General features: G+C 42.4%; 2 protein-coding genes across 4 annotated transcripts in view; one reads left to right on the forward strand and one right to left on the reverse strand.

The window, feature by feature from the left end:
- The window catches only part of LOC6526551 (MKRN2 opposite strand protein), a 52,437-nt gene that overhangs the window by 3,566 nt on the left and 35,597 nt on the right, over positions 1-13,274 (reverse strand). The window contains exon 1 of one of the 3 annotated variants that reach the window (XM_002087625.3): positions 11,661-11,759. The exons of 1 other annotated variant lie outside the window; for it this stretch is intronic. The gene's annotated coding sequence lies outside the window, so the exon portion shown is untranslated. Of the gene's footprint in view, positions 1-3,373; positions 3,392-11,660; positions 11,760-13,274 lie in introns of those variants that run through there. One more of the 3 variants, XM_039370724.1, reaches the window with a different exon arrangement.
- LOC6526552 (protein eyes shut) overlaps positions 12,079-13,274 on the forward strand; it is a 38,315-nt gene continuing 37,119 nt past the window's right edge. The window contains exon 1 of the mRNA XM_002087626.4: positions 12,079-12,559. Coding sequence (XP_002087662.2) covers positions 12,081-12,559 — 479 coding nt within the window. The 5' untranslated portion in view covers positions 12,079-12,080. The remainder of the gene's footprint in view (positions 12,560-13,274) is intronic.

Below are 13,274 nucleotides of genomic sequence, written 5' to 3' on the forward strand. Positions count from 1 at the left end.
GAGTTGACACTCCACAAACAAGCAGAAATGGCCGAAAGGCTGTAATTTATTGCAACTCTTCCTTTTCGCCCCTCTTGACCCAATTAGTGGGCGTGGCACTTGTTCAAAATTGAAATGTTTACTTGGCAAACTGAGCAAACTTGCCAAAACAGTGAGAGAGAACTATTCATGAAAACTTCTGTGACAGATTTAGTAGATAATTTCTGAAAAGGGTTTCCCAAATAAGAAAAATTATTTAAATTGCTTTTTCAGTTGGCAATTAAAAAATAATAGTTAATAAATGTGTTTGTGAGGTGTTTCAGATAAATGAAATACATAAATGTGAGGACCTCGTTTTCATTCATAAATATTCAATGTCCTTTGAGCATGAAAACTTGTGGAATGGCCTTTTGCAAACTTCACTTTCTCAACAAGTTTCAGCCTCTTTAAAGTTAAAAGCCTGCAAAACTAATTCTCAAAGTTATTTGCAAGTTTAGCAGAGAAAATATGTAATTAGAATAACCTAACAGAGGATTTAAATTTAGATTGGAATTAAATGCAATCTACATGAAAACTGCCAATATTAAAATGGATTATTATCTAGAGCAAAAATAAATATTGAATATTTTGTGAAAGTGATATTCAAACAAATTAAGTTTGCTTAACTGATGAGCAAAAAGTTAAATTGGTTTTACTTTGGGTCATGAATAATCAAAATAAGCTGGCCAAGTAAAATGGACGAAATAAATTGTTGAATTTCGCTTAAAGTCTCAAAAAAAACTCGTGGGTAACAAGCAGGATAACAAATGCAATAAAGGAAACGACAACAGGACTTGGGAGACTCCAAAAAGAAAGTAACCAGAGGTGGAGGGAAAAATGGGCCATAACAGCAACAATTTCGGTGAAATCCAAGCAAACTTTATCTCTATGTTGTTTGCCAACTTGAATTAAACACGCCCCCCAAACACACATGGAAAAAATGTCCGGGAAAATCTCAAAGAGTTGCGAGAAATGAAATTACAACTTGCATCCTCGCCCCAACGTATTTTTTTCTAGCAAAGCACTTGGCCAGGACCTTCAAAAGGAATTGTTTGGCCAACGAAAACATAGAAAGGCACATCAAGAAAAAGTACGAAAAAATTGTCTGAAATCAAGTTAAGTTTACGCATTTTGTGAGGGATACAAAAGTAAGGAATAGGGTATTTCATGCCATAAGGTATTTCTAAAATGCAGAAGCGAAAAAAATGTGTGAAAGGAAGGTTTCATTTTTTTGGGAAGTCCTTTCACTCAACGCAGTCAAAGAAAAGAGTTGAGAATTGTTCAGATTGTCCTGAAATCAAATACATCCCAAAGAAAAGTAATTTATTTGAGTTTAAGGCCTTGCTTACAAAAACTTTAACTTGAATTTGAATTTCCCTTAAAAAACACAAGTGAATAATTAAGTGCGAGTGGAAAGGCAGTTGGCAGTACCTGCCAGTAAGTAAATTTAACGGCAGCAACTGACAGTAGAAATTGCTCAAAATTTTATTGTCCTGTGCTTTTCCCCTTTGCTGGGTCCTTCACGTCCTTTTTCCGGAATTCTTTTGTTTTGTTACGTCCGCAGCTGGTGACGCAGGATATAAATTACATTTGGAACAATAAGAAACAACAATTCCAGCAACAGCAACAGCAGCAGCAGCAGCTACAACAAGTGTTCAGTGAATTAATAACAAAACGGCGACAATAACGACAAAGTTGAAAATCCTGAAGGGCTGTCCAAATGAAATAATCCGAGTTGACAACTTTGCAGGCGAGCCTTCCTTTGGCCCCAAAGAGAAACTCAAAACTCCCCGCAATGCGTGAATTAATTCACAAGACACACAACTCACACACGCGATACGCAGAGTTTTCCGGGACGAAAGGCACCTGCGTGCGCGAAAATCTTTTAGGGGGGTTTTCGTTTCCGGTCGAAACAATCGTGACAGCTCACGAAATAATGTAATAAGACACCATTTGAAGGCATTACCTCAAAAGGTCATGAAAAATCTGATAGCCTTCATTAACTTTGAATGTAGCTATAATACATTTTTAGGTAACTCCATTTTGTAGATACTTTTTATGTATAAGATGGAAAAGCATCGCCCCCTATTTGATGCGCCTCTGGCTGAAGGTGTGCTTCTGGTGTGCCGCATGCTGTAGTTGCCTCACCTCCATTTTCCGCTCCCCAAGAGCCGTGCCCCCTCGTCCTTGGTTTCCCGCCACTTCGGTTGGATTTCCCCCTTCAGCCCCTCGACAGCTTCACAAAGCCAAGTGTTTGCGCTTTGAAGTTTCCGCTTCCGCAGTGAACAACGAAGTGTTGTTGTGGCTGGTTGTTGTTACTGAACGTTGTTGCTATTCTGCGGCACAGCATAAAACATACTTATTTTGAAGTTGGTGGCACATCCGAAAAACGCCGGGAGACACACTCTTTCAAACAGCCAGGATGCTGATGCACAGAGCGAAAAAGGGATGCTTTAAAAAAAAAGGGTGTTCTCTGGCTTGAAAGCACAGTCAAGAATCAAGTGGGCCTTAAACTTAGTCTTAGTTTAACTGCATGAACTACTTTTATCAAATTTTTCTCAGTGCAGCAGAAGCATGCCAATGCTGAGCACTTGGCGAATTTTCCATTGGCTGCATTGTTGTTCACCTTTCGGCGTCGCATCTGGTGCTTAAATCACGCAAAATTTAAATTCCTAATTTCTTCTCATTTTCAGTGGGTGAAACGCTAAAAGCTTCGAGTTTAGTTGGCGAATTATTTGCTCAAGGGAAACAGAAGTGGCAGGTTAACTTTGTAGTAAATATTTGGTTGATTTTCGGGCTCGGAACGCAAAGATTTGTTTATTTATGGCTTAGCAACGGTCCATCATTTAATCATAATGAATTTATCTGCTAACTGGAAACTTTCAGTGGCTATAGTAACTTTCAGTCGTTATGGTAAACAATAAGGTCAGGGAAGAACTTAAAATACACTTGAACTTCCAACCTTTTCGCACTTTATTGCCATTAATATTTGTACACGTTGTGGTCATAAATAACGACAGATTCATGCAATTTTATTACGCACTTTTATGCGCCAAGCCCAAAATTACAAATACCAGGGTGTGAATAAAAGTGCGGAGGATTCTCTGATTCTTTCGCGTCGAAGAAGGAAACTCGATACGAGTGAAAGCGGAGGAAAAGGGCAGACACTTTCACTTTGTGCCCATTTAAGGTCGTGTATGGTGGCGTTTTTCCTACGTACGTGCAATAAATAAGCGACTTATTTATGCCCCTCACACAGACACACAGACACCGCCAATAACAAAGTATTTGGGTTAGTAATGCCATTTACGAGGCAAACAAACATAAAGCTAAAATGTAAAAAAGCTCTGTTTACCTTTATATGTACACATTATACACATTCCCACACCCGCTGGTAAATCCGTCTTCAATGTAAGCTCTGCTAAATCTTAAAGAACAAAAAAAAGGAATAAATGAATAAATAAGGCAGCAAAAACGCAGCGGACGAGCTTTCGTCTATTTAACTAACTGTGCATAATTCATAATTTAATTAAGAACTCAGCGAAATGAAAAGTTACACGAGGGACATTGACGCGCCCCTCCTCTCCAGTTTTTCCGCCCCTGTCTCCATTTTCCATTTTCCCCTCATGCCAGCCTGTGTGTATGTGTTTGTGTGTGAGTCAATGGCTGGGAAGCCCCGCTTTTCAGTGGAAATGGCCAGCGCTTTTCACTGCGCGGAGGCCTGACATCTTAGCCATGTGGTTGCGTTCGCAAATGGCCAACTGCCAACTGCCAACGAGGGTCCGATGGGCCATAAGTCAAGGAAATCTCCGCAGTCAAATGGCAAGATTTTCCGCAGTTGAGGAAATGCATAAGCACAGCTCTGGCCGGGATTACACTTTGCGAGGTGTAAAAAGGTTTGCCAAGCCGAAAGATGCAGTTCTCACAGAGGGCTTTAAAAGGGAAAATTATGTTCACTGGAAAATCTGATGAATTTTTGGTGCAATATTAATTAAATGCAGCAAAGAAGCAGCTAGTTTAAGCTCATATAAAGCACATATTAATGGTGTAATTTTGCTCCTATAAAGCACATATTAATGGTGTAATTTTGCCACAATGGAAACAAATGTGTTTTATAAGAGCTCATGAATTTAACATTAGAGCTGGTAAGTTTCAGCTATAAATATTAAATGCATGGCCAATAAATTACCGCACACTTCCGCCGCAAAGTCGACCATTGATTAAAACGCATTTCAGTGGTTCCCCAAAGAATGCGCCAGAATCAAAGCAAAAAGCAGTCGCACATGGGAGGGGGGGATTGACAGAAGCCTTTAGTGGAAATGCCATTCAAACCGCAAACGATTGTCCAGAACATTGTCGATTTTCCCGACCCCCCAACCCATACCATTTCCCCGCCCAATTTCCACTTGCCACCGCCAACTTGTCACTGCAGAACCTAACAAGCCGCACAAAAGGCGTCCCTGCGACTTGGTCAGCTCTTCATTTGGTCAGCTGCCGACAGCCACCGCCATTCGCCACCGAAAACACCACCGACAACATCGCCAGCAGCAGCAGCAGCAACAGCAGCACAGTTTGGTGGTTTTCCCCGCTTTCCCAGCCCCACGAGTTTCCCCGTTTACCCCCCGCTTTTCCTGCTCTCGCACACTCGCAACCGAGCTTCCATGGTTAATTAACTTGCCTCACATCGCGTCGACTTGCGAGCGAAAAATTCCTTTGAGCGGGTTTCATTTTTATGCTCCCTTCGCTGCTACAAAGTTAAACGCTTTGACATCGCAAAAGACAAAAGGGAAACGATTTTCATCTACTAATTTAATTGCTGCGACGTGATATCGACGGGACAGAAAAGCTAATTGGCAATCATTTCAAGGCCTTATTGATTAAGAGTCAAAGGAAAGTTTTAAGCAATTAATGCCAACGTCTAGATTAAAGCCTGATTATTATAAAGTAACAAGCAATGGGAAAACTCACCGAAAAGCTAGGAAAATCTTTAAGAAAGCATTTCTATGTCGATGAGCTAAGTCAAAATGTATAATAAATATTATTTGCTATTCTTTGTACTTGCGTCTCCTCCACATAATTTATATTCCAAATCTTCTGCCTAGCATACATGATAATTTGCATTTTCCCATTAAACTTAAGCAAATATGAACGAATTTCCAGCGCCAGCTCGAATTTGCAGCTGCCTGGGTAGGCGAGTTGCATTTAAATTAACTTAATTTTCTGCTCATTTGCAAATGCAAACACTTTACTCCTCGACGAAGACGACGTGTATGCAATTACAGTCGCCCACATAAATATATTGCCGAGGCATTCACTTAAGTTGCACAATTTTAATTACAATTGTAGCCAAAGACACCGACACCAATGAGCCACGCCCACTAAATGCGAGTGTTAAACCAGAAATATAAAAACAAAAAAGAAGAAAACATCAGGCAAGTGCAATAATAAACATACAGTGCGAATGAAACGGAGAGATGCGGGCAGGAAAAACGAAAATTCACATTGCGGAAGCGAAAAATTTTCATTTAAAGCGATAAAAACTTTTATTACCACTACGAAAAATGTTGAGAATGTTTTGGGCGCCTGGCAGTATGCAACATTTTTGCTCCCTCGATTTTCGCACAGTAAGTGCGTGTGTGTGTGTCTGTATAGAAGGAGCCATCGGAGTTATCTCCGCCCACTGCTCGGCTTGGTTTCCAGCCACTTGTATAATCGATGTATCCATGCCGATGCCTACTGCCTACGCCCCCCTGAAAGCCACGCCCCTGGAAAACCCTTTGTGTTGTTTATGTTACATTTGTGTGCTGGCTGGTTTTATTGCATTTGCGGCGTCGTGATTTTCTGGCGAAACTGGTTACTGGTTTTGGGGGCTGGGGGCTGGGCAAGGAGCTCCCCCTCGAAGTGGAGCACTTTTCCCCATGCGGAAAGCAAACGAAAGTAGTGCACAGGATTAGCCGAGCAGAGAAGACCACATTTTGGGCTTATGAGCATTGCCAGGGCATATTTCATGCTCATATTGATTTTTGATGGCAGCCAAAGCCAAGCACAAGATGTGAGAATGAAAACGAAGGAAAAATAAACCGGAAAAATAAGGCAGTTCCCCGATGAGAGAATTTGACAATATTAATGAATTAGTTTTTGGTTAAAGGCTGGCAGCTCCCTAGACTCCACTTTCGAGGGATAGACTATACTTAATCATCAAAGTATTCCCACAAAATTGACCAAGCTTATGCTACACAATGTGGTTATCCTTGACCAAAGCCAAACAATTGAATTAATTATTCAAATCGCAAACGTGAGTGGCCAAGGACAGTTACAGCAATCAAAACAATGTGTTCACCAACTTCACCTCAGCCAGTGAATGTTCGCAGATAAACGTATAAATAACCAATTCAGATTCAATTTACGTTTGTTAAATCGCTTGCCAGATGGCCATCGAAACCGAGCGAAACAAATGCGAAACAAAAGTTCGGGGAATAAAAATGCAACGCGATGTGTATAAATTGCAAGACAAATACGCTTAAATAAATCTGCCGGCAGCACAGATTGCTTTAATAAATATTCCAGGGGTCAGGGGTCAGGGAAAAAGTGTTTACACAGACCAAACGGGCAAACGAACAAAAGGAAACTGGAGAAAACCAACGACAGCATTCGAAACATTTTTAAAACACATTTAGAAAACAAAGAGTGAAAGCTAGCAGAGCACACTACAATGTTAATGTCGCAGGTCAGCAGAAGGGACTGAGGGCGAAAAGAAAAAGGCGCCAAAAAGGAAAGAAAGTCAAGAAAGGCGAACACATGGCGTATGCGCAATCTTCGTGTATCGCGTATCCTGCTAGCTGCTCCTTTTGTGTGCGAAAATGGAGCGCGTGCTGACACTTAATCTTGGAGCTGACGCAGATGCAGCCCAGGATATGGCAGTCATATATCTCGAAGGCTTTGAACTTCCTAGGCGGCGGATGTCGCATGTTATGCGCCTTCCACAGGGATCAACGCAAAAGCGAAGCAAAAGATAATGCACTGGCCATGGCTTTTCCTTCTAGAATAAAAAAAGGAACCGTATCCCCAAATGGCAGTATTCAATTGGAAGTTGAAGCAAGGCTTGAACCTCTTCCATATCTACCCCCATAAAACCCAAACACTTCAAGCTGTTCGTAGGCAAAATTATCGCACACATTATGCTATATTTTTATCGACCATTCCCTATTAAGACATGGTGCGCCACTTCTTTCCCTGCCAAGCAATTTCAACCCCCATTTGGCCCACACTGCGTATGAGTTATGAAAATCGTTTGCGAATCTTATGAGCAGCGACTGCGACAGAGAAATGCTCACGAATACTTCAAAGTCAGAAATTGATTTAAGTCAATTAATTATAACGACCCGTAACAGGAATAACAACAAGAGCTAGACCGATTGGTCACGCCCCTTTTGGGGAAAGCAGCCTGCCTTTTGGGCACCACCCCCGCAAACGACGTCACGTTGTTACACTGCTATAAGAGTCGTGGTGCTTTAGAAAATTAGAGATAAGAGATAATAAGTTGGATTACCAGGGTGCTCTTGAATGTTATTAGAAATCCGTTTGTCAGCAACATTCAGTGCTATATCTAACTACTTAAAAAAGGATTCTATTTGTACCCATAATTTAATTTAAAATTAAGAAAATAATGTGGTATTCAATAGCTTTCCCCGCTGCAAGCGAGCTCTATGGGATGCCATGTATGGCTATGTTTTTGGGGCAGGGCTTTTCATGTGGGTGGATGGAACCGGGCATGTAATCGTATTAGCCAAACGGAACTGGTAGCAGGTCGAGCACGTGTTTGCAGAACGGGCTTGGGTTGGGGGACAGGTGGAGGGGGTACAGGTGGGCGGGGGGTACTTAAAGGTAATTGTATTTGTGCAGTGCCCACATGGCGTGTTTTATGAACAGAGAGGGAGAGAGCGAGAGTGGTGTGTGTTTACTCATATGTCTTGTCAAAGACAAGTTAATTATTTTAACATGTGTGTAACTCTGCGTCCGTGTGCGTTCGCTGTATTGTTTATTTTTGGCCATCGATTTTCACACGCTCCTACAGGACACACAGGCAGCGCCAAGTGTTCAGAAAGATCCTGGCTCAATGGCTCGGCATATTGCCTGCCTTATTATAAACGGTTTCTGCTTCTGCTGACTGCTGGCTGCTGAGTTTTCCAAATATTTGCACAATATTTGTCAGAATTAATTAACAATATGAGTGAGAGGCGGGGATGAGAGAAGACTGTGTTGTCTCAGCATTTTCAAGTTTTTACGCCAGCACTTGTTTACTCGAAAGCGCTTTGCATAAATTGCACAACACAAGCCGGCAAAAAAATGTGCACAATTTAATTAAATTTATGCGAGCAAATTTCTCTGGTCTAAGGAATTACAAATAAACTGAGCAGCACTCTGGGAAATTTCGGAGAAGTATTTCAAAGAAATGGAGAGCTCAAGTTGAACGAGCTAGCCATGGAACTAATTGTATTTCTTGATTCTACATATTTCAATCGGATATTTTCAATCGGCGTTTTCGCCAAAACTTGGCCAAGAATGGACGCACAGCTAAAATAAAGACTGTTTTGTTCTGCTAATAAGCACAGCTAACTATGTCTATCCATACTTTTTCGATTTAAAAAAAAAAATTTTGACCAATTTTTGCATTTTCGATAAGGGGTACCATCATCAAAATTTGCGAAAAATGGTCAAAAATTAGCATTTCAATGTATGTACATGGATCGATAGGAAATTTTGTTACGATTTCAAAGAGGTATGGCATTCCACTTTTGGACAATTATTTTCACTGCTATCAAAAAAAAACTGATTATTTTTTATCAAAAACACAAAAAAAAAAAATTAAAAAAATGTATTTTATACACGGACAAGTCGGTAGGTAAATGTTTTTGGAAGAATGATTTATGATTATTGCGCAATAAATCATAATCATTAATTCAGATTCAATACTAATTTGACGCCAAAGCAATCTAGACTTGTCCCTCCAACTCCTTGCCGTAATTCAGATTGCAATCCTTCAACATCAGTGTTTTGCCATTCATCTTGCCAACTTCCTGAGGCTGCTTTCCCCCAAAAGAAAAGTCCTGTCACTCTGCTCCTCATCACCGACTAACGAGGACGTAGAAAACCTGTTTATAATTACCCCACCAGATTACACATTGCCTAACAAGGCCCATTCATTAATGTCATCAAATTCTTGAAGGACAGGCGACAACGTCTTCCATCTCGTCCTGCAAATCTGCAACATTATGTCAACACACAGTTGTTGGCAAATGGCTCACATTAATGGCCAAGTCCTCGGCTCCCCAAGCCCCGTAGTTCCAGCCACCTCCTGGGATTTCCACAAAGTTGCAGTGGCTGCAAATGCCATAAAAAGCCAACAGGAACGGCAGCAACAGCAGTGGCAACAATAAAAGCAGAAACATCTAGGCTGTGGATCTCGGTTTTGGCCTGGCTTTCACCCAGGTGAACGACGAGAATTTGCCGAATGAAAACGTTTTGGTTTTATGGCCCTCCCTTCGCCAGTTAACATTTTCACAGCGGAAAATGGTCCTACAGTCCTACAATATGCAGGTGCCACCAATTTAATGACATTTCCTGCTTAATGATGGCCAAAAACGCATACTTCGTTAGGAAAGAAAATATCAGTTAATGATTATAGGCAAGGCAATCGATTTTGCAACTGTTTAATTTTAAATACTAGAGATTATCCTAGCTTTACTTTAAAAAGAGATGAAGGCTTGGATTTCCCAACTGATTTGTCAACTTCAAATGGCCAACATTTTGTTTGTCTCTTGTTGAATGGAGAGGAAAAGCGATGGGGGATAAAGTGGCGGATGCACTCGGCCATCTCTCTGTGTAACTGGAACAACTTCAGCCTTCTTCTCCGGCAATTTGAGATTGCCTCTCCAGCACCTACTGCACCACGCCCTCCGCCTCCTTTTGGCTCCCGGCCAGTTTGAGCCGTTCCATTCGTGCGCATTTCATGCTGCCTGTGTTTACAAGCTAAATTCATTCACCGCCGCTCGTCGCCTGCCGTCATCAGCAATGTGATGATATCCGTGTACCTCCTGTGGAAAACCCCCTATTTTCTTCCCTATTCCCTATTGCTGTTCTTGTTGCTGTCCCCCTGACAATGCAGCCTGCTGATGGGAAAATGGATGCAACGATGGCAACACGAGCCTCATCAGCATCATCAGGATCTATTGCCTGGCATCAAACTGCCAACGTAAAGTGCACTCGACGAAAATGTGCCTGCGCTCTGCTCAAAATGTCCTTAAAACAACTTACCTATCACGATGGTTTTGGAAATGCTACTGTGAAACTGAGAGAGCTCTTCACGTTGTGAATGACCATTCTTAGTGTGTGTTTTGGCATATTTTTAAAGTGCACTTTACATGCTCTGCAGTTTTACCATAACGATATGTGATAAGTTTATGCAAGTTAATCAACGCTGACGTTTGCGTCTTTCAATTTGTGCAGGACTCTAAATTCCAGCTGTAAAGATGGCCACCAAACTTTGGCTCCTCCTCGTACTAGCCGCTTATAATCCCAATCCCAACGTTGTGACTGACGTTGGCCATATAGTGCTGCCTTCAAACAATATGCTCGGATAGTTGTGCGACCCCCAAAGCGATGTTGAAAGACTGTGGCACTTGCTTGGTCGTTGGCCAAGTTAAGTCGGATTTATGTTGATGGTGCAGTCGGGCTGCATGTCCTGGTGGGGATGCGGAATACAAATCCCTCCACAGGAGGGTGTCCCAGTGTCCTGGTCAGTTATCTGTTGCCATCGCACAAGTCTGCTGCTCTCTGCTGCAATTGACGTTGCGAGTTACTACTTGGAAATGGTCACGAAAGCTGTCTCCTTTTTAGCTGGCAAACATTCTGTAGCAGCCATAAAAAATATTTATTTTCCGACTAGGGTGGTGGGGCAAAGAAACGTTGCTAAGTTATAAGTCTGCATACTGTACATGCAGAAGAAATTACTTTCTCCGTGTTCAAGGAAAGGAAGGCTAACTGACCAGCAAGTTAATTTTATAAAATACAGCCCAGCATTTTTCTTAAAAAACATTTCTTTTACTGTACGCTCTTGGCCTATCTAAACATCCAAGTAACCAAAGCCCCAAAACTAACCCAAATCCATGCGGCACATGTGTGATATGCGAGCAAGTTGTCGGGCTTATTTTGACACATGGGTAATGGGAAAATGTAGTGTACATCTGGCCATCAGACGGAGCGAAATGGAATGGCAATCCACATGGCGGCATTATGGATTAGATGTGTAAAACGGGTTTCGACTGCCACACAAAGTGATGTGCTGTTTGAGGATTTGGCTTGGGCTTTGTCAAAATTGGTTTATTTCCACAAATAGAAACGCTGTCAATCACTACAGGATTAAGCCCGAATATAAAATCAATTAATTACACAAATGAGGTACCACTTAATTAATCCTTTAGTGTTCATTAAATCACAGCGTTTATTACACAGATTAGTTGACGAAAAATAGCTACCATTTTCCAACAAATTTTGTGGGAGCAGAAAACTTTCCAAACTATCTAATTGCCACTTTAGAGCGGCGAAACAATTTAGGACCACAAATATTATCCCACAATACTTACGAGTTTTTTCTTGCGCTCTGCACTTTTTACAGATTGCAATTGAAATGGCAGCGACAATGTGAGCGACCAGAAGAGCCACAATACTCCGCTGAAGAGCTCTGAAAATAAGCAGCAGAAAAAAGAGGAAACAACAAATATCAGATAGAAGCGGTCGAAATCATAAACAAGAATGCCAGCCACTTGCGAAGGACTGTGAGGACTGTGAGGACTGCAAGGATGCTGATGCGATGCGAAGGCGACGCAGATTGCATTCAAGGACCGCTGGGCCAGCAAACAATCAGTGGGGCAGACAATGAGAACTAATAAAGCACTTAAGCGGATAGAAGACCACCAGCAACAAGGACACCCAAGCGGAAGCGACTCTTCAGCAGCAGTCGCAGTAGCATCAATCAAAATAAGATTTCCCCAGCCACGGGGCGTATGAGCAACGTGCATCACTTTGATACGCAGACGATGGCGGAATGGCCACAAATTAAACGCGACATCATGGGTCGCCGATGTGCCACGTTGCCTTCGAAGGACTCTGAGGACGGGGCCGGCACAGCTTTGGGGGCAGCCACACCGCTGACAGCCAACGGAGCCACCACCACCGGCCTGAGTGTTACCCTTGCCCCGAAGGACATGCAACGAAACCACCTGCTAAAGATGCCAACAGCAACAATAGAGAAACCAACGATAACAGCTACCAGCAGCAGCAACAGCAACACTAGAAAATCAGTAACAGCCACACGAAGCCTGAACTCGAACCCAAACATTCTCCTTCCGACATTAAGGACATTAGCAAGGGGTCTGCTGCTACCGGTTCTGATCCTGGCCATACTCGTGGGCAGCAGCCAGGCAGGATTCGCCTGCCTCAGCAATCCCTGTGTGTTCGGCGTGTGCATCGATGGCCTAAACAGGTGAGTTCGGGTGCAAAGCCCTCTTACAACTTGCTAGGGATGGCAGCTGTTGTAGGTATTTATTCATTTATAGGTTTATTATTTTATACACAAAATATGAGAATAGAACATTAACAGTACTAGCCGACTAGTTTCAGACCAATTGGCATAGGCCAGCCTCGTTAGGTTCGACATATCTGATGGCAGTTTTTCGAACATCCCCAAATGGGTAAAAGCACTTCCCAACCGTTTTACTTTTTGCTGATTATGGGCCAGGCAGCGACCAATAAACGCGTCCAACACATTTCGAGTGGCAATAAACTTGCGCACCACTCGAGCATCAGGAGGGCATTCAGCTTCAGTTTCAGTTACCCCGATATAGGTACCTTTCCATAGCATCCATAGCATCCATACCATCCCCATCCATAGCATATGGGGAACCCTCGATGTTGATGCCGCCACTTAGCAGGGAAATGAATTTGCCACAGCTGTCCTCCCCCCTTCGGTTTTATTTCCGCTCCTGTTTCAGGGCAACCCCTCCGGCCTCACATCCTTCACACTTTTTAATGCATGCCCGTTTAAATGGGGTTAAGTTGCGGCCACTGCAAGTGCATTGGTGTGGGTGTATGGGTGTGGGGGTGGAAAAGCCAGGGGGAGGGCCATAGGGTTAAGTGGGTTTCAATTGCAAGCAGCTGGAAAATTATTAACTTGGACGAGCAACCGAAGTGCATTCTTA

The sequence above is a fragment of the Drosophila yakuba genome, chromosome 2L, assembly GCF_016746365.2.
Source record: "Drosophila yakuba strain Tai18E2 chromosome 2L, Prin_Dyak_Tai18E2_2.1, whole genome shotgun sequence".
Lineage (NCBI taxonomy): Eukaryota > Metazoa > Arthropoda > Insecta > Diptera > Drosophilidae > Drosophila > Drosophila yakuba.